The sequence below is a fragment of the Ptychodera flava genome, chromosome 20 (assembly GCF_041260155.1).
Source record: "Ptychodera flava strain L36383 chromosome 20, AS_Pfla_20210202, whole genome shotgun sequence".
In the NCBI taxonomy this organism is placed as follows: Eukaryota; Metazoa; Hemichordata; class Enteropneusta; family Ptychoderidae; genus Ptychodera; species Ptychodera flava.
The window spans coordinates 36,633,481-36,655,988 of record NC_091947.1 but is presented as its reverse complement, the minus strand read 5'-3'; the positions used below and the strand labels follow the sequence as shown (position 1 = coordinate 36,655,988).

Below are 22,508 nucleotides of genomic sequence, written 5' to 3'. Positions count from 1 at the left end.
ATCGCAGAAGAGGTTCTGCCCATTTCGCAGTCAGGTCAGCCTGCTGCTCTAAATATATGAGTCTATATATGTTTGAAGCTACCCAGTTGGTTGCAATTAAAACTTAGGTCATTTAAGGTCATGGTCATGTCAGGTCAGGGCTGCTGCTATGGCAATAGGTGATGGAATAACTAAAATTTCAGAAAAATGTAATTTCTCAGTAAGTAAACAACACAAAAGCATTATCTAATTTCCAGATGTATGAATTTTTAGCTGTCCGATCGATTACATTAAAAATCTAAGGTAATGAAGGTCATGGTCATGCCTAGAAAAGTTAACATTACAACAGCATGATGCAAGTAATTGACATTTATTGAGGTCATTCTAGTTTATAAGGTTAATATAAAATTGTGACCATAGCAGGTCACTGCTATTTGTCTGATAAGACGCTAAAAAATTGTGTTTGAGGTAATCCGACCTATTCGCCTACCCTAAACGGTTTTTTTTTCGGATTTTTTGCAAATTACTTGTGTTTTTGCTGAATTTCGCAAAAAAAAATGAAAAACGTACATTTCATGGAATAAAAAAATTCAGCCGATTGACGTACCCTATTTCTCAGAGACATGTTACAGGAAACATATTTTTAGGCCTTTTTTATATCAGTCATCCCGCCCCATCATCAAACGTACATTTATAGGTCATCTTCATTATTCTGTTCTTCATTATTTTGCTGTTTAGATTTAAAATGACCCTGTGCATATTTTCCACCGAGGAAAGTGGAAAAATATATACCATACTCGATGGACTAACAACAGGGCGGACGAATCAACAGGTGCTGATGATTCCAGTACGAAATTTTCCAGTCTTTAGAAGAAGACTTGTATACAGTCTTGTCCGGAGACTGCAATGTACCGACAACAGTCTTCTAAGAGTTTTACTTTTGTCAGACTGTAGGCCATTCTGGATTGCAATCTTATTGGAGACAGCTTCTGTATCGTTAGTCTTAGAATTGCTTTTTATTGTCTCTCAGGGTTCCTGTTTTTTAATGTGTGTTTGTAATCTGTCTGTACTTTCTTGTAGTTTGGTGTTGTACTTTTTTGGTGTACTGTGTAGCTTTTTTGATTCTATGGACGGTCCTTGTACCTGTCTGAAATAAAGTTTAATAATAATAATAATAATATTGTTTGACTCCGGTCATAATAAGGCTACTCATTTTTCAGGGCTCCAGATTCTTTATGATGTTGAAGTCATACATTTTTTACTGCATTACAATTTTGCAGTTTCATTTCCAAAACTGAAAAGGGAAAATTAAGTTTTCACTGTTGTGTTCTCGTAAAAATAGCGTCAAGGACACTGTCTCGCTACCACTGATAAAAAATTATGTAAGAATTCAAATTTGTTTGACCAAAAATGGCACATACTGAACAACAGGCTATACATGTTAGATTTCAAAGATATCAGTCTTGTGATTCAGAGTAGCTTTTTACCAAAAATTGAAAATATTGCCTCAACAAGCGACTTTACAGCCGATGTAGCTCTGCTGTGTTATGTAGGGAAAAACTACTTGTGACACGTGTTGATGAAGAAGGTGGAAATCTTTGATAGCTCATTCCAGTGGCCTAACAAAAATGGCAAACATAGATGCAAAAATACACAATTAAAGATTTCATCATAATTTTAACATATAACATGTCAGCCAAAGCTATCAGACGAGTATCTTTTTAGAAACATATTTTGACCAAAAATGGCAGAAATCGCCCAAAAAACAAAGTTGCGGATTTCATCGTAATTTCAATATATGATATTAAAATAATCCTAGGAACATGTATACCAAATACAAAAGCTATCAGTAGAGTAGCTTTTGAGAAACAAATTTTTTGACCAAATTGGCAAAAGTTGCCCCAAAACACAAAATTTTATTTCATCTTAATTTGAATGTATCACATTTTGATCATCCTGATAAACCTGTGTTCCAAATATCAAAGCTGTAAGACAAGCAGTTTTGATGAAATAAATTTTTGACCAAAATTGACAAAATTGCCTCAAAAATACAAATTTGCATATTTCTGCACAATTTGAACAAATCTGAAATAGGTAATCCCTAGGAACCTAAATACCAAATACCAAAGCTATCTGAACAACAGTTTTGAAGAAGAAGATTTGTAAAGATATTTTTGACCAGTAACAAAAAAAATTGCCTTCAAAATACAAACTTGCATACTCAATCATAGTTTGAACAAACTTGACTCAGGTATCCTTGGAGACCTGTATACCAAATATTAAAACTGTGGGACCAGCGTTTGTGAAGGAGAAGATTTTAAACCAAAAATGTTTTTTTTACCTAATTTACACATTTTTGACATAATCATTAAAATTAAAATAAGGGATCTTCACACAAAATATCAAAGTAACACGTGCTAAAAGCGACGATTCTATTTTCTCACTCGAGTAAACACAGAGAGTGGTCACTATTATTGATATGGAATATAGGTCAATTGTAGGCAAATTGGTCCTTTGATTAGGATGGCATGGTGGCCAAAATTGTCACTACGTGATTTTAAAAGGTATTTTCTGTTGTGTAGAGTAGGAAAAGTGTGTCCAACAGTCGAAATATACCTGCTGAATGTTTCCACTAGCCTCAAGTTTGATATTAAAATGATGATTCAAATGTTTTATTAATATCAAAATATAGGCCTAATAAATTGAATTAGGAATAATCTTTGCAGACTGTCGCGTTACAGTGGCAGGCCTTTGCTTTGACAGTGGGGTGAAGGCGCAGGCTTGGCCGGCCAGTTACTGCTGTCAAGAAAAGCCAAGTGACAGGAGTCAGTCTTCGAGCACCCGCTCATCCATAGTGACAACCTTGATTTCGCGAAAGACATCTGTTATGAGAGGCTGGTTTCCGGTCGATAATTTGCATCCGAAGCTGCCAAAAAGCTTTCGAAGGATGAAGTAGATGATGCTGCATGTTTTCTTTACAAAAATAGTTCCGAGGCATGTACAGTTGAAAGACAACACTTTACTGACACTTTAATATCAATAGTAGCAACATGAATGTATTTTTAACAACGGAACACCTTTGAGTGGTAGGCTATCAAGTTCCAAAAAAAATCCATTCGTCGACTTATGGGCTCTTAGGACGGCTAGGAAACATAAAATATGCAGTTTATTTTCACTCGTAGTAGCTTCAATGTATATATCTGAGAAAATATGGTGACTTTAATGTAGAAAGGGCAAAAGTTTCAGGATAAGGGATTTGGAAAATGGGTAGTTCGGTTTACCTATTGATTATACATGTAGATTTTGTTATCATCAATTTTTATGTTAGGACACATTAACAAAAATATATCATAGAAAGTCATGGTCAAAAACTTACGTTGTAATGAATTAATCATTTTTCACTGATCAAATGTCATATAAATATAACTCAAACACAAAATCAAACATGATGGTGAAGCAAAGATTGAATGGGGGAAAGTTTTGCCTTTTTCTAACACATTCCCATGAAGTTAACCATGATAGACCTTTGTACTGTCGTGTGTTGATGGTTATAACTTTGAACACTTCTGTTTCATTCAAAGTCGTACATTCAACACTAGACTCGTTCTCGAAATCTAACCCTCCTGACCTTGAGTTGCCCGAGCTCTACCAATGACCGCAGAGACATTAGACTCAAGACGTCGGGAACAAGAATTTAATTTATTTTAATCATATCAACCTTAAAGTTTCCTATTTTTCATTTCCAACAACTAATCAAAGATCCCCGAACTCTTTCTGTACATTAAAAACAAAATAGTACACGACAACTATGAAGAACTTAATCGTGTCATGGTCTCTCGACCGATTCTGTAAAACGGTTTACGTTAATTGCTGTTTTTGGAATGTGCAACTTTGCAGTTAACTTGCTATATATTATAGGTGGAATAACCACTTACGAGCGTGAAATTAGCGTCATCTTCATACTCCCCTCAGCCTCACAGGTCAAGCAAAAAGGATTCTGAGTGTATGACACTGCAGTGTCAGCTTCACTGAAGGTCAGATCCAACTTTTCCCGACTTTACGATTAGCATATCATACATTTTCAGTAAGCGTAAAAATGTACTCCACGTTTTAGATGACTTCAAACATTAATCAAAACATTGTAGTTTATGTTTTTTTCAACTTCCAACATTTGATGTCCGTTTACGGCAATGTCGTTACGACACATCATTTCAGCCATGAGTTTGAATGGTGTAGAGTTACCATGACCCCAACAAACACGGCCATCGGATTTTGGATCGCAGATTACCACTGCATAAAAATGAGTCGTTGACTTTGTGAGATATTTTGCTGATAAAAATGACTCGCGTAACAACTTTACAATATACCAAAAAATGTGAAAGTATGCACGCTCTTTTTGGATATCGATGTAGGCGACGAATTTCACCTTATCCAATAAGGTTCAGCAATTTTGAATCTGACGCTGAGTGGCGTCATTTTGACACAGTTTTAGTACCGACTAGAAAAGTCACCAGAAGCTGATTCTGGGGTTGGGGATGACGCCAACTATATGCTTCTCAACCATTACTACAAAATATGGGTCAAAGTGTCAATGTGGGTCTGGAGGCAAAAGCAAGAAAGAAAACCGAGGATTTACATGAAAAGAGTCTTGATTCATCTTTCAAAAGAAACGTGTCAAAAAGTTATGAAACAAAACGTAATTAAGGAATTTTAGCTTGCAACTGCATGCAATGATAAGGTCAGATACTCTGCTTTCTGACAATATATGGTGTGTGGCGGTTTCCCGGCCAAATTCAAAGCGTAATATAGGATCGAAAAACATGCTACGTAAAGAGCGCTAGACTACCTTTAAATGCAAAATGACTTTAAATATCGATTTATGTAGTTAAAAGTGCATTTTGACTTTAAAAAATTATTACCCCAGCATTGCAAGATGGCCTAACAGCTTCAAATGTATATACCTAGATACTTAGAAGGTGTTTTTGTGCAGGGTTGTTCCAAAAATATCACTTTTCCTCCCTTTTCCTTTAAAAGTGAATTTTTTCAACAGTGCGTATATTGTGATCGCAGTCAACTGGCCATCTTCAGACATATACCTAGACACTTACAATGTGTTTTTGTGTTGTTTAGTAACACATATATGGCGTTTTCTGAGATTTAAGTTTTTTGCTACTGCACTGCCATGGCAAAAGGGCTGACGCTCATACCCAACACCAGATTAATGACAAATAAGTAGATTATGATAGCTGAATGTCCTGACTAAGTGAAAAACATAGTGACAGAAAGTACCTAAGTTAGGGGCGTGGTGGCCATGGGATTCGAACAACATCGCAGTTGTATAAACTGAACAAAAATATTGTCAATTTATCAAAGTTATTACAGCTACTGCCCTGCTACTGACTACGGGCAGTGTCACTGTCACTGCATACCGGCAGTGACAGAGATAGCTTTGGCTCTACTGTCACTGCATACCGGCAGTGACAGAGATAGCTTTGGCTCTACTGTCACTGCATACAGGCAGTGACAGAGATAGCTTTGGCTCTACTGTCACTGCATACCGGCAGTGACAGAGATAGCTTTGGCTCTACTGTCACTGCATACCGGCAGTGACAGAGATAGCTTTGGCTCTACTGTCACTGCATACCGGCAGTGACAGAGATAGATTTGGCTCTACTGTCACTGCATACCGGCAGTGACAGAGATAGCTTTGGCTCTACTGTCACTGCATACCGGCAGTGACAGAGATAGCTTTGGCTCTACTGTCACTGCATACCGGCAGTGACAGAGATAGCTTTGGCTCTACTGTCACTGCATACAGGCAGTGACAGAGATAGCTTTAGCTCGACTGTCACTGCATACCGGCAGTGACAGAGATAGCTTTGGCTCTACTGTCACTGCATACCGGCAGTGACAGAGATAGCTTTGGCTCGACTGTCACTGCATACCGGCAGTGACAGAGATAGCTTTGGCTCTGATGTAGTTGAAGAATAGTTAGGGTCATAGGACGCTCATTACATTGAAAAATACTTGTACACAAGATCAGGCCAGACAGTAACACATGGAACACGGGGAGACTTAATAGTTTAAATTCTGGCATACGAGAATAATCAAGTATTAAAGAAAAAAGATGGGGTCACAATGCTTGATTTTCTATAAATGTACTATAAAAGGCACTGTTTTCCATGAAACTCACTTAAAACCAATATATAAAACCACTTCAAGTTCGTGCAGTGAATAAAATTTTCACATTTTCATCGTACAATAAAAGTAAAACTTTGAACAGGACTCTATTTTAAATGAGAAAATGTGTGACTACATGGAATGGATTTATTTTTTACCATTATTACAAAGTTGCCAGTATTACACCCACAATTTCAGAGATTAAAACGTTTATTTGATGGAATAAATTAACCTTCCAGTATTTTCAATTTTGTAAAACTGTTTAAGCAACATCTAAGTTGTATATGTCTTTGTACTTATGAACCAATATTTTTCGGTAGGTCACTGTGCTCAATTTTTCATAGTTTTGCAAAATGAAGTAGGAATTCACAATTTGCATACTCTCTCATGATCGTTATTTTGTGTGTTCTTCATAGTGCGATTGATCTGGCCAGAGTTGGATTAACTCAAATCGGCTCAGACCAATCAATCAAAAGAGTCAACTGATGCATTTAAACATGAATCAGTTGAAGAAGTTGCCTTAAGAATGTTGCTCTACAAACTGCTGACAACAGTGTTGTCGAACATCTTCGAGAACTGCGCAATTCTTCTGTGCGTATCCCTGATGCGGCTATATTGTAAGTTTTTGGGGGGGACTTGACAAATTCTGATCATAGAGATGGGGGATTTTAAAATATTTTGAGCCAGGCTATTGCGGGGGATCTGCAAAATATAAGATTTCAATCGCGATTCCTCAAGTTCCCCCCGACCATTACTTGTGAACGCAGCCTTAGACTTTTGTAACATAAGGGAACAGGGATCGCCATGAATATTGGTGGTATAAATATAATACATAATAAACATTTGAAATTTCATAACGCAAACAGTCTTTATACGAGCTTTAAGTTGAAATATTGAACTCTTGACTCTCTTTATAATCAAAGTATGTAAATCCAAAACAGCTTTCTCACAGCTAGTGACAAAGAATGCAAGGACTGACAGTTTTCCGAGATGCAACCTTCATTTGAGGGAAAGACAATTATGTAATTCTATAGCTGCAAGAAAATCATCGAGAGGACATCGAGAAAATGAAATTTGCAATGTACATAGTTTGCTGCAATCGAAAATTTGAAAGGTATTGTATGGACTGATATAGATATTCAATAGTTTTCTGGGTCATCCACAGCTGATCCAAAACAATTCCCCGATGTGTTATTGATTGCTTCTATAATAAAATCACTCGTATTACCAGGGTCCACTTTACGAGAATTCAATGAATTGCCTTCAGTTTTTTTACGAGGGGCAATATCCATTATTCAGCCCTCATACACACTAGGATCATTTCGGAAGCCACTATGAGCCAATGTGATGACTTAGGGCTTGTTCATTTTATGTTCTGCATGGCCATGATTATTGAAGAAAGGAGTCCGAGCAGAGACACCTTGAAAAAAATCCAGCCTCGGACAGCGAGCGAAATCATGGCGAGCAAAACATGAAGGAAACAAATGCACCAACAGTTTACATTTAGTATTTATTTTCCACATCGGTTGTGCCCTTTGAGCACCTCTTTTCAGTGTTTTCACCGTTGGTAATCACAGTGTTGGTAATACACTTCACGATACTTGACTGTTGTTTTTAGACAAACTTTGAAAAACAAAGTGGTTTTTCAAGATCTGTTGAATAAATATTAAAACACTGAAAACTCAACAGCACATCTGTGATCGTTCGTAGCAACTGCTTTTCACAGCACTTAATCCGGATAAGAGAGCTACATTGTTTCAGAAATGAAGATGAAACACTGCTAATGTTGAGAACCCTGACAATCTGCGAAATGCATCTATATCATGGCAAACACGTATCCTACAGATGGTAGGTATATCACATAGACATTGTTGCAAAATGCATTAAACATCGAACTTTTACTTCATGTCTACAACTGCTCAATTTCTCAAAAACATACTTTAGCAACAACAGAACGCTCTTCTTTTGGAGTCAATATCATCATCGTCTGTTCGTGCATATGTAAAGACATGACCAAAGTAAGCAAATTATCTCAAAAAACCTTTTGTGTGACCGTAGGAATTTTGCAGAGTCTACAGAAGAATTGAAACACACACATATAGTCTTCTTCACAATGTATAACATATCATGGTCTATGAATTTTTACAAGTTTTCTCAAACGTTCGATGAGTACAACAGCACCTACCACTTCACTGCAACTACCACAACTAGACAAAGTCCAAGTCAGATCATACATTTGTATATTATATGTCAAAGTGTGCAGATGTCCAAGTGCAAAGTAATGATATCTGTTACTTAAGTTTCATGCATCCTGCAATCTCCAGACAGTTCTGTCTGAGGATTGCAGGATGCATGAAACTTAAGTAACAGATATTATTACTTTGCATTTGAAGTAATTTGTGATATATATATATATATATATATATATATATATATATATATATATATATATATATATATATATATATATATATATATATATATATATATATGCACGACAAATGAATTGCTTGTCAATGCAATGCTCAATGTATTTCTGCAGGGCGGTAATACTGAGTATCTAGGAACTTGTAGTTGTCGGAGAGGTCAGGGGTCACCGACATGAGCGTGCACCACTGATCGTATTGCTCCAATATACCCAGTAAAATATACAGCACAACCAGTATTATCCAGAACAGTTTTACCACTAAAGGACATATAAAAGTAGCAAGCATCGACTGAAGGAGTGAAAACCATGCCACCGAAAGGAAAATCAGGTAAAGAGAGCACAAAGACAACTCATCAGAAGACTCTCAACTTCAACAGCCATGCCACTGCCAGAGCACGTGACCACCAACAGGATAATTCGGATCGGACGGATGACGAAGAGCAGTCGAGAACAACCGACAAGATGCACGACCACGGCAAAGGTGAATTCGAACAGTTCGTCAAGGCCACCCTCCAAAGGATGGAAGAAAAGATAGATAAAGCCGCAAATGAACAGAAACACTTCAGAGAAAGACTTGTAAGTATCGAGGAAAAACAAGACAACTTTGAAAAGTCATTAGAGCACTCGGCCAAGGACATCGACGAATTGAAGAACGACCACGTGGTCACAGAGAACGCATCAAAGATCTCGACCTCATTATCCAGGCTCTTGACTCCAAGCTAAAAACAACCACTGAAGACAATATCCGTTTGCAGCGGTACTCCAGAAGTTTCAATCTCCGCTTTGGAGGGATACAAGAGAGAGAGGGAGAGAACTGTACACAAATATTAGCAGATCTACTTGAAGATAAACTTGGATTCGAAAACGCCACCGCCATGTTGGAAAACGCACACCGCGCGCGCACAGGAAAGGCAACAGCAAACAGAAGGAGAGGTGCTGGTCAACCGAGCCACATCATCGTAAAGTTCATGAAGCGCCCAGAGCGACTGAAGGTGTTGATGAAAGCAAGACGTGCACTCGAAGGATCAGGCATTTTTGTCACGGAGGATCTGTGCCCCTCTGACTACAAGCGAAAGTGTGAACTAGGAGACGTGATGAAAAAAGCCTATGAACAAGGTAAAAGGCCAAGATTCGTAAACGGTAAACTCTATATCAACGGTCAGCAATACGATTGAACTACAGCGCCGCGGAGCAGAAATTTAGAACTGACTGTTTGCATCTGATTTGCAACATGAACTGAATAGTTTGCGCCAGAACATGATAGTGATACTTCAGGAAAGTATTGCGTTGTTTGTGTAGTTTACACGGTAGCTGCTCAACAGATTATGTAACTTTGAAAAGTATGTGTGGAAACCCAACTGTTGTTAACGCTTTCGGTTTCCTATTTATTTGCTGGTCTTTCGATCGACGCCGTCGGTCGAATACAACCTTTAAAACGATACACGCAGATTTTCTAATCGAGGTTAAACTGTTATTGAAAGAGTTTCTTATTATTGCTGTTTTTTACAAAATTTTACTATTGTAAGGATGATCAGGGTAGGAGCCTGTGTCTGAGACATGGTATATAGACCCAAAGGTGTTTATGGGTCACGTCTGTGGTACCATCAACCACAGACACTTTGTATTTGTTTTTCTAATGTAGTTTTGTCAGGTATTTATCTGATTTATGTTTGTCCGTTTAGTCCTGTTTTGTGTTTGTTCTGTTCTTATGACAAAAAAGGAGTTATGAATACTAAAATCTGGGAAAACATGAAAGAAACAAAACTAGATTTGGTATGTCTAAAATCAAAGTAATATCATTGAATGCTAGGGGCCTCGGTGGGTACAAAAAACGGAAAAAGGTATTTAAATGGGTGAGAGACAGTAATGCCAACATAATAATGTTTCAAGAAACCCATAGCACATGTAAAACTGTGAAACGCTGGTCCAGTCAATTACGGGGACATATGGAGTTCTCACATGGTACAAATCTCAAGGTACATTTATATTTGTCGTTGTAAAAAGACCTTGCCTAACTTTACAGCATACAAAAGATTTGTGAACTCTATACAAAAAACTGAGTATCACATTGCCTTGAGAAAAGATAAAATTTTTGCCCATAATAAAAAGTGGAGAATTTACAGTACTAATATCCACCAAGACCCTAGCACAACAGACATACACAATAATGATGTATGATCACTACTTTATTGATTTCTGTAATGTCTTTTTTTTCTCAGATTTAATGAGACATGTATTTGAAAATTTTTGATAACTCCAATAAAAACGTTAAAAAAAAAAACAAAAAACTTGTAGTTGTCACTCTACAGGCTGTTTCATGCGCCAAGCAATCATCAGGAGTGAGGGTTTGGCGTTAATGGAACTGTTTATATTGTGTTGCAGGTGAGTATGCATATTCAAATAAACGGTTGCGGCCAATGGCAAGTCAGTTATTAATGAGGAGGAATTTGCTGCGGTGTCTGCATTTTGAGAAAATTTTGAGAAAATGCAGACACAGCAGCAAATTCCTCCTCATGATTGCTTTTGCGCATGAAAAAACCTGTAGGAGTGACAAACTACAAGTGCTAGATTATCAGTTATCTATATATATATATATATATATATATATATATATATGTGTGTGTGTGTGTGGGGGGGGGGGGTTTTCTCTGTATCGATGAAAGAAATAAGTAAATCCCCTCTCGTACTCATCACATTTATACTCCTGTGCTTGCCTTTGTTTTTGAAAAGCAAACATATTTTCAGCAATTGGTCCCATTCTCAGGTTGCACACAACGGCATCAAATTTGATTATTTTTTAATTCAAAGAATAGGAGTGGAAAAATTATGGTCGAAAATCAACCTCTCAAGCCCCCCTCAGAATACTAAATGGTCCACCCCTTACGTGTTTCAAAGGCTTTCAACTACAACGGGCGGCACCAGCATTAAAAAAAGGTAACACTCTGTGTTGTACGTAGGAGTGACAGCTGTCATTTCGCCTGCAATTGAAGACATCATTGAATAGATGAAGCTGTAAACATTGGCATATTATCACTTACCACATCAGAAACTTGCGAAACTGATAATCCAAAGCGAAATACAACAGTTTCAGAGGAGTTTCTCACAGGTCGTACGTACTTTTTGTAACCCGCGAAGATAGCTCTGTGGAGCTTTTCCTCTGCTTCGGCTGCATGAGTTCCTGAAAGAGTAACCGTGACAAATTTTGAAAAATAACCACACTAATATTACCGACCTCATGAAAATTTTTCACTGAAAAACTCTGGTTGTTTAGTTTAGTGTTGATTCAAAAATGCGATATTACGAATTACTGCCGATCAGATGAGTATGAAAAGCCATGTATTAGTAGAGTGAGAGTACAATGTACAATAGGAGCCTTCGGTTACTGTCTTACAGAGATTAGAACAGAATAGAAAAGCCAGCGTGAATAGTTAGGTAGACCTGTACGAAGGAGTGTGTATACCATTATTGGATAGGTAAGGTGAATGTACAAAACGGCAACAATTAAAGCATTTAATGTTCCTCTAAGAGTCTTCCAGAAAACAAATCAAAAACGTTAGTTCTGAACGATAATTTATTTTGAGATACTTCAAATATGCGCCTCCCTGCTCCTTACTTATCGTATTTTCTCATTCGTAATGTTTGCAACACAGTTTTGCACAGGTCAAATACAATGACTTAAAACGAATGAAGATATTATGTTAAAATTTCACCGGTCGATAGATTTCGAGTTTTAGTCTTGTTCTGTCATCACAGAACAAACAATGCCATTGATTATCGAGGATCTGAATTTGTATATCTATATTCAAGGTAGTTTGCCCCTCGAAAGGAAAAGACCTTTGCTCAAACTTTCCTTCATGAAATTTTCAACCATTTTCTCACTAAATCAACAATACAAATCGGGGTCAACGTGCAAATTTTGGAATTAGTGAAACAAATTACCCAACATTTTGCGATATTTGAAATTCAAAATGACCGCCATTTCTGTGTTAAAGGGTCAGTAATGCTAACTTTTGATGATTTTTTAATTGTTTTTATTTCATAAATCAATTGCAACTTCTTATTCTACTCCCCCAAAGAATGTTGAAACATCCACTATTTAGCTTGTCAACTTAGTGTCTATATGTGTAAACTGCATTGTTATTGTTTACATTTGAATTCCAGTACGGACCAAAAGTCACTTTTCAACAATAAAAATGCAGTTTACACATGCATGGCTGAGTTGACAAGCTGAACATTGTGTATATCAACATTGAGGAGTGACACCAGGAGTTATGGTTGACATTCAAAATAAAAATGGCGAAAATTTTCTCAAAAGTTAGCATTACTGGCCCTTTAACTCTCTGCAGGAAAATTAAATTTGTGTATTTGACAAAACCAAGACGGTGATAGATTTTCTTTCTGCAAGAGCTTTAAAATGGGCTCCACAAGTGGTAGATAAGAAAAGAAAAATAGAAATTTGAGAGTCCGACTATCTGTCCCAGAGGCGCGTTCTACCTTAAAACGGTACTGAATCAGAGATTTCAGTTTGTAATATGCATGTATCTGTATGTTTTAGATATGTGATAGATTCAGTTGTATCTTTTTTATAGACTCGACTTTTCATCTAGTCTTTGACAATAATTCAGAAAAGCTACATAGTATTGATATACTTAACAATTCTTATTGTGGTTCATGTCGGATGTTGACGATTGAACAGTAAAATGACAACTGTCTAGCACAGTATTTGTCCATTTTATACCATGGTCACCGAAAGCTCCTGCAAGTACATAATGGAGGCAAACAAGCAACAAGTAATGCAAATAATACTTTAAATCTTGCATTGCGTGGCATATGAGCAATATTTAAATTCCCAAGATTCACAAATTCACTGACAAAAGCAAGCAGAATGGTCATAAGAAAGATGTAAAAGAAACACAAATATTAATCCTTAGAAAGCATGCGGCCTCTAAAGACTCAGTTTCCCCGCAGTAATTCTTATTTACCCAAAGTACACTCTGCTAAAATACTTTTCGGTTCAAGTACAATATAAAATTCCAATAAGTTCACAATTTTCCCCGCCATTTCTATGCTATCTTTGAACACATCTTTGTAAATTTTCCGGTACTCTTATTTCAGAAGATAGTCAGATGTTTTTTAATACAGACTATAAGGAATGTAATGAAAAATTGTTAGTTTAGAAGTTAATCAAAATGCGGGTAAATAATTTATTCATAAGGTATTTCTAATCGTGCATTCAAATAAATGCACGGCCCATAACGTACTGAATGTTACATACGCATCAACGTAGCTTTTCATGCGGTCATAGACATATTACAGAGTATGAAAATAAGACCTGTGCAATTCATTATGTCAACATCTAAAACGCCGTCAAATCGTGTAAAACTGCATAACATGCAACGCTGCAATTCAGTTTAAATGTGAAAATCGCTTGCCTAAAATTCTGTCATATTTATTTTTTGACTCAAGAGTTTCTCCTTCGAGGTTTAAATCGTGAGACTCTTGGAATCATAGAGCCCCATGCAGGATGATGGTATTTTTAAAAAACTGTAATTGAAACCCTGTCAACTCTGATACCAGCCACTGTTTATATCGCAAGATAAAAATAACACCATGCCTGCTGCTTTTTACCCTAACACACTATTCTATTCATATTATTATTGACTATCATGGCCAAAATTCCATGTTCTTGGATCCATCTAACCCACATACCGATGACAAAAAGAAAGGCAGATCCATTGGAATGTCCTACATGTGTCCGTGTTGGGCAAAATCCGTAAGAGGAAACTTTCGGGTGGTAAGAATGGCGTTGTTCATGAGCGGCTGCCGCAAGTGGAAGGGCCATTATACACTTCAATTGCAAGACCTACTTAAGTTGTCAGACGTTAATTTATGGTATTTTCTGCTCATAAAACGATATGTGAAAGTCGTTTGGTTTGGTTGCTAAAGTTAGCAACGTTTGATATTGAATTTTTAAAAGCATTATATCTTACTGGAAATGCGGTTATACCAGTTAAAAATAATTTTGACATCTTTCTATTTCAGGTTGTCGCGAATTCAGGTCAAACGAAAGAAATACCAATTTTACCGTTTCGCTGAAATTCTATCAGTCACATTGTCAACGACGATTCATCTGATGGTCTCTTTACATTCGTAATTGGTATTACATTAGCTAATTATAAAAATAATAACGTCAAATGAAAGCATCTGTGATAGAGATCATCAGCCTGCTTACCCATAGCATTTATTGAAATAATTCAAGTTTGCCAAGTAGTGTCATTGTTGAAGCCAAAACCATTTACTGCAAGTTGTTTCTACGGTTCTCTTGAGGTTGACATCGAAAAATCGCTGGCAAGTTAGTCTTTTTCAACTGGAGTTGAAATGCATTTTAAACCCAAACAGTCTGAATAATACTTACCATCAATTAACATAAGTACAATTTTCATTGACAATAAAATAGCGACTACAATGTGAGGCACCGTTTCCTCTTCTTCTTTTTAATTTAAACAGCCTTTCTAGTTTCCATGGCTACAAACTATATGCCACATGCTAGGCGAAATATGTGTCAGGTTTGATGTCACAAAGCTTACAATCAACAAAGTAAAAGCTGCCAGCAACGATGGAGTACGGCTACTTAATGGCGAATTCAAAGGTGTCTGTTTCAAATGTGGACAAACCAAATAGTCTAGCTGGTACCCATCTACTGTTTTGCGTAAAAGGCAACCTGATTATTGTCAACATTGGCTCAAATGTCTGAATATTATTTTCATAATACACGCGATGACAAACAAAGTCAACTCAGGCAGCTTTTTCAATGTTTACTGTATTTCTGTATGGAATTTACACCCTGCCGTCTTCAGTAGAATAACTTACATGCACAACATTACTACAGACATTACACGAACACGTGAGATAACAAGCCGTATTAAAATGCCACTCGTAAACAAAGCAAAGTTCTCTTACCATTGACTTTTGTCCACAAAGGTTACAATGAAAGCAAGTTAAAGAAGAGGAAAACTGATATTATCACATACAGAATGCATTCTTTATTTAAGTATTCAATCATTATTACTATGACTTTGTAGGTCTGAGGATAAAGTAGACTTTGAAACGGATAAAAAATGTGTCACGTAAAACACAAGTACACCAAATGACGGATCCAGGCACTTTCATTGCTGGGGTTTATGAGTGCCATATGCACGCATAGTGGTTACAGCAAAGACAAGTGTATCAAATAAACATTGGTATCATGGTTCCCCATTACAATGCGTAATGAGAAGCAGACTATATTGTGTCACTACAGTCAGAGTAAACCTCTCCTTAAGCACGAAATTGTAATTTCACAAAATTGTTTTCACCACCAAACCGTTTCAAACAGCCTGAGGAAACAATATGTGTTGTAATTTATTACGCCTCGAATTTCTCTTCGGATACAGAATCGTTGCAACATTTAAATAGACGATTTTCCGCTGATTGCGAGATCTCGCGAGACTTTAATACATGCCCGTAGAAACAGGTTTCCAGCTTAATAATACAAGTCAAACTTTGTATGGAACTAGAAAAAGTGCAGAACTGAGCAAAGGTTGCAACTTCATATATTTTATGCAGTGTTTAACGTAATTAGCGACTTGTCCTGTTTTACGCAGTTTGTCCTGTGTTGCGAGAACGCGTCCACTGCGAACCACATATTCTCGCGATATCTCGGAATGTCACGCGCGGTTCGGAACATGGTCTATTGTAAAGTAGCAATGAGGAATGATAATCCTTTAATGGGAGCGTATCACATCGCGATGTTTTAAAGATGTAGAAAATGAGTTGCAATGGTTTTACTTCATTCTCTCGCGTGTTATTGCCTTAAGTGCCAATATAGATCTCAGATTGCTTAATTGTAAAGTAGCCATACTTAAACTGACGTCAACATGTTTTAATATGTAGCTTCCTAAGCTATTATTGCGTCACCAATTGAATATTGGACTGTAACAAGTTGAGAGTTGACGTCTTCACAAAGTAAGACTACTGATTTGTTTTCATTTTTCTTAGGTTTATCATCGTATCCCTATACAGGACACTTTTAAAATCTTCTTAAATCTTCAAAAGAGAGAGAGAGAGAAAGAGAGAGAGAGAGAGAGAGAGAGAGAGAGAGAGAGAGAGAGAGAGAGGGGAGAGAGAGAGAGAGTAAAGTGGCTCGCTTTTTGGGGGGGCCAACTTGATACTAGGCTTATCATTATTTAGCACTCTTTGACGTTCTCATTTAAACGCCCGCTGTGCAAATTATACGGCTACTGTCTCATCTGCATGGTCATAAATCCAGTCTATTTGAGTCGCATAGATATGAAAATTGAATTTGTGATGTTTTATGATGTAATACGATAGTAAGGGTGACTATAAACATTTGGTGGTATTTAATGCGTTGGATAATGACGGTAACAGAGGTGTTCATATCTTTTCACGTAATTCTACATTTTATTTTTATGTGCAATCCTTGAGTATTATAGAAGCTTGGTTGTGAGATGCCCTGTTACCTGTTATAATTACGTCGCTTACATGTTTACAGACATATGAAATCTTTTTAATAGGAGTCATCGGGAGCGAACTCGACCAGAGTTCAGAACCCCTCTGTACGAAACTCGAAGAATCTCACCCTAACAAAACTCCAGGAGACAAAATGGGGTCGTATTATGCCCATATTAGTTCATTTTGTCACTGTAAAACATCGATTAATGGATAAATAAGTGATAAAATTCCTACAGAATTCTAATCAAACTGATGACAGAATCTTCTAGAGAACTGATAAGATGATTTATTTAAGTATACGAATGAGGAAGACGTTTCAAGGGTTTAATGTCAATAGTCATCAGATAGCCTTCTTTGAATGACGTCTTTGATAGATAAAATTAATTATCGGCTGATCTCTTCAGGCCCCGCGAAAATTAATGTTGAAAGTTTTGTGATACATACGCAGAACATAAATGCGCTATGAGAGGAGAGAAGGATATGAATGACTGAAATGACGTCAACAGAACATTTATACCGCCAAGAAATTTTATCATCAACATCCAGATTATAATGTAATACGGCTGGTAAGTGTTTCCGTCGAGGTAGTTGGTTTAAAATGCTCTTTATATATCGTAAACTTCCTTCCCCAGTGTACATCGATATATGGAACAAAATTGCTTCAAACTAAGGCAACCGATTATACTTGAAAAAAGACACAGCTGTATTATCTCTTGAGAGTAGGAACGTTCCAGAAACGAATTCTCATTCTTACTCTATTTCAAATAATATAAGATCAAGAATTTTACGTATTCTTTTACTTTTTTCGCGCTCATGTATAATATCGTATGCCTTATGGTTTTCTGTGGCAGTAATATATCTGGCAGTGTAATTCATATTAAATATAGAAACAATCACCTAAATTGTACTATTGCCTATAGTAAGCCCATTATTTTACAGACTTGCATTAAATTTAACGACATTGATATCGAATGGCTAGAATAAATTCGCGTCGGCAGATGTTACTACAGTGTCTGCAATTGTGTTCCCATGAGTTTTTAACGACAATACAAAACACTGATGACCGATATATAAGCTACAGCAATTGTTAGACTTCAAATCAACGAACGGAATCTCCTTGCAGTGGAATGGGTTCCTGTCTGTCTAGGAAAAATGCAACGGCAGTCCGTTCCGCATTTTAATTTATCACTGCTTTACCGGGCAGTCGCCATAGTTCTACGTAAGTAAACTTGAAACTGAAAATACAGTGATAATAATAATGTGATCATAATTTGACTTTGTCTGAATTAGCTCATTCAACCAGATGTACGCATGAAATCACAATCACTCGCAGCTGAGTTTCTTATAAGAACAATGTTCATGTTGATGGATAGCGTTGACCTATCATCTCATACGGTAAAATTTCCTGTGCCTCTTGTAGACAGAAAAAAGTCTAAACGAGCAGGCCTATACTGCAGTTCTGGACTAAATGGCAAATATTTTCAATGGCTACGATCAGTTTTGTTTATCTGTCAGTATGTTAATTATATATTCAAATCAAATTATTGATATTAGCATTCAATATAAAAAAATATTTGTTAAATATTGAGAATTTTGAAATTGGCATTTGTTGACATACTGTGTCGTTAGCTGCTAATAGTTTGGCCCTCTAACGTTACTGTCTGTGCTTTTTTATATGACATGAATAATAAGAAGGACAATCACAATGAGGGCAAGTAATTGTCTACATAATAAAAGCATTAGCAATTAATTAACCATAGATAAGCAAGTTACTGTCCGGTTATCTTTACTGAAAGTCAGTACAAATGAGTTTACTGTTTTGACTAGATACGTGATTCACTCCATATAGAAGTTTACTGATGCGTCAGGTCTCAGTGACGTCTCACGTACACCGTATGTATTTCCAACATCAGTTTATGACTACAGTAACCTGCTGTCAATATCTAGACTACGTAATCTACTTCGTTCACCCTTCAACAAATCTTCAGTGTGATTCAGCATACAGAAATTCTTCTTCTTCAATTTGTCCTGAAATCATAATATGAACCGTGCTGCGATATCTGCAAGACACACGTACTCATCAAGTGAACGCATCAGATTTCAGAAACACCAGGCAGTCCTGAAACACGTGTTGAAACGCTGTATATCCTTCCTCATATCCTTCATATTTTGAATCTTGATAAGATGGCATGAAATTAAGGATCACAGACCTCTAAATCCCTAGGACGTCAGATGCGTACTATTATCTTACAGACGGCTCTGGTTGCAAGTTGGATCACGGTATCTAATTGACTCTACACACAGCTGCTGGTATGGATTCACTGCTCTGCATGACAAAACTGTCAACGTAGCCTGATCTTTAAATTACTTGGCTCGTATCCTTCCATATGCTGTGCATTAATCAATTTTGGAATTGGCTTTGCTTCTTTTCAAAAAAATTCTCTCTTTTTTAGTGCATCATTTTATTAATAAGCGTCTGATGACATTACGTTCACTAGCGAGTAGGGTTAACATGAGGGTAAGTCAGTTTGTAGAGTCAATGCGTCCATGAAGAATCAATACAAATTTTAGTTCAAAAGTTAGTTTCTCACTCAAATAAAGAGAGTAGTTTAAGCGTAGATGTAGAAGTAGATGAGTCACTCAATAAAACGTTTCTCATTCAGTCAAAAAGACCTTACAGCCCCAAATTGATTGTGTAGATGAAACTTTTCACGTCAATCAGATTTATACATCTCATAGACTTCAGCGTAGTAGAGTCAATATCGGTAGCTACAGAAGCGAGTAACACAAAATTTAAAATGATTTTTTTAATACCGCATGTTTAGCCCCTCCAAGATTAATATGAAATAATATGGTAGACTCGAGGAGTTCGTATTATTAGAAATTATTCGCTTCATTAATTAAATGAACATTAGGTGAATCTGTTGAAAGAAGTAAAAAGCTGATATTAATGCCATTAACAGACAGTATGCGATATTTCTCAGCATAAAACGTTTCGTTCCAATGCTAGTTTTTTGTATAATTTGAAACATACAAAACCAGACCACGTTTGATTGACTCTGCGAAATTCGTTATGTATTTGTCGCTGACGTTTTCCTATTTTTTACTCCTAATTATACAGCTTTTGGCATACCTATTGGAACTGATAACTCAAAATGTCTGATGCACTTGTGTATAGATTTCATGACTCGTGCTATTACGGTAGTATCCCGACAAAGTTATTTCATTCATTGATGTCACCATGGAAATACGTTATTTCCTTGCAAGTCAGATTACAAAATTGTATGTATAAATGATAAAAGACAGAAATGAGCAATTACTTAAATAGAAACCATTTCATCCATCTAAAGTTGATTATCACCTCAGACATAGTCTCGGTATGGAATCGCTAGAGAAGTTTATTCGCAACAAAATATGCGTTAAGGTAATTATGATGACGTAAACACCAGTGTAACAGATGTTGTTAAGATCAGACAAAATCAGGGACAACTCTTGACGTGATTTACTCTAAATGTACATCATTATGAGTTACATTGCAATTATCATAGTTGTGTAACTTGGTTGAAGATTTTCTGAGTCAGAGAGGAGTAGAGAAGTACTAAGTTGAGTTCAAACTTCATTTTTCAAGTAATCCTTTCATCACAAATCTGAAACAAATCTTAAACATTTCGAGAAGGGTGTAGAAGAAAGATATGAATGTATTAAGGATTTAAAGAAAGCTTCTGAATGAACGTGGTTTTTCTGAAAATCTTTTACTGACTAAGGTTTCCATTTTTTACTTCCGAATAGGTGTGGTGGATCAGATTCATGATTTTACAGAATAAAGTGCACCAATCTGGTAGATATTCAACCTATTTTTAATCCGATTTAGCGAATTAAAAAATTGATTGAAATAATTGTCTTGAAGGTATCACAATCGGACTGTGAATATATGGATAGGACGCGGCGTTTTCCTTTTCCACCAAATACTGTTACTCAGGAATTATCCTCGATCTTTCACACATTTCGTCACTGATCGGATCTATATCCTTGCAAAAACGTGTCGTGTAATTGATGCCATGTCACTGCCCCTCAAAATTCAAGACGGGCAATGTACCTTGCCCTCTGATGTGAGGAACAAGTTCCTATAACACGATTGGAACTAATTGGGATAATTGGATAGTGAATTAATGTCGATTTAATCTACAAATGTTATCTCATCTGCTTTTCTTTTGTTATTACACTCTTGTTTTTATGAGTAATTTGCGATATTGCAACATTTATCTATATGACACCTAACACTTTTGAGAAATCTGCAAAATATGAAAATCCAATTATCCCAAATTAGTTCTAATCGTGTTCTATATGCCCAGAGATTAATAGTTAAGATTTACTTCGAACAAAAACAAAAACACCAGTATTCTCTGCTGAATTCACAGTGTATTATCAAAGAAAACTCGTGTTTTTGTTTCTAATTTAAAACCGAAGTCACTCGAGTATGCAGATCCTTTATATAAACTAAGTAATTATGTGTCGATTTGTAGTCAGTACTATTTTATGTAAACACGCATAGCAACTACTGGCACCTGGGATAGATCTCAAATAAATATTAATACACAGTAGCCGCTTATTATGCCCTATTGGCCTCTTCTAAATGTTAATGACATTGATCGCTTCATGTAGACTCCAAAGCACGTAAATTTGCCGATATAGAGAAAATGAAAGATGTTGCTGTCGAGGGAATTCGGGGACGTTTTGTTGTTTCAACTTCCAGGAAAGTGCCCAATGAATAAAGATTGTGATCAGTTGTTTTATGGTGACTCGAAAGTTATACCTTATGATTGTATACAGCAAATGTATCTAGCTTTACATCTTCAGAAATGGCCCTGTCTCTAGTATAAGTAGCACTGGCCCGTTCAGTGATAGCTTTTGCCCTGGCGGCGATAGAACAAGCCCTGGCTAGCAATAGCATCACTTTAGTTGAACCACGGTCCCTCCACAAAAAGTGGAGAGACCGTGGTTAAACAAATAGGTTCAGAAAAGAAACAATATGTAAAGGATGTTTATGGATTTCTATGGTTCAATGGATACACATTTTGATTTGATTTAGTTCAACTACAGGCTATAGTGCAATTGTAGATGTAATCTGAAAAGAAGTGGCATTGGACGATAGCATGTTTAGCTGGGTCATGACATTAATTCACGCGGCCAAAGACAGCACAGTCTCTTATTTACGCAATGGCAACCAGCAAAAACTTTCTGCTGTTTTTTTTTTATTAGCACAGGTTTACATTAAAGTCTATTCAAACTTACCAGGCAATTCAGTTGATCATTGGTTTATTTTAGTATAATAAATATGTAGTCTGCTATCGCTTGCATGGATCTTTCATGCGAAAAATGGGACTCATTGGGACCGTGTCGTTTACACAAT

At 36.6% G+C, this 22,508-nt stretch overlaps 1 protein-coding gene across 1 annotated transcript in view; it reads right to left on the bottom strand.

Moving 5' to 3' along the window:
* LOC139119667 (neuronal acetylcholine receptor subunit beta-3-like) overlaps positions 1 to 22,508 on the bottom strand; it is a 60,447-nt gene that overhangs the window by 11,464 nt on the left and 26,475 nt on the right. Inside the window, exon 2 of the mRNA XM_070683493.1 lies at positions 11,626 to 11,765. Within this exon, the coding sequence (XP_070539594.1) occupies positions 11,626 to 11,765 (140 nt within the window). The remainder of the gene's footprint in view (positions 1 to 11,625; positions 11,766 to 22,508) is intronic.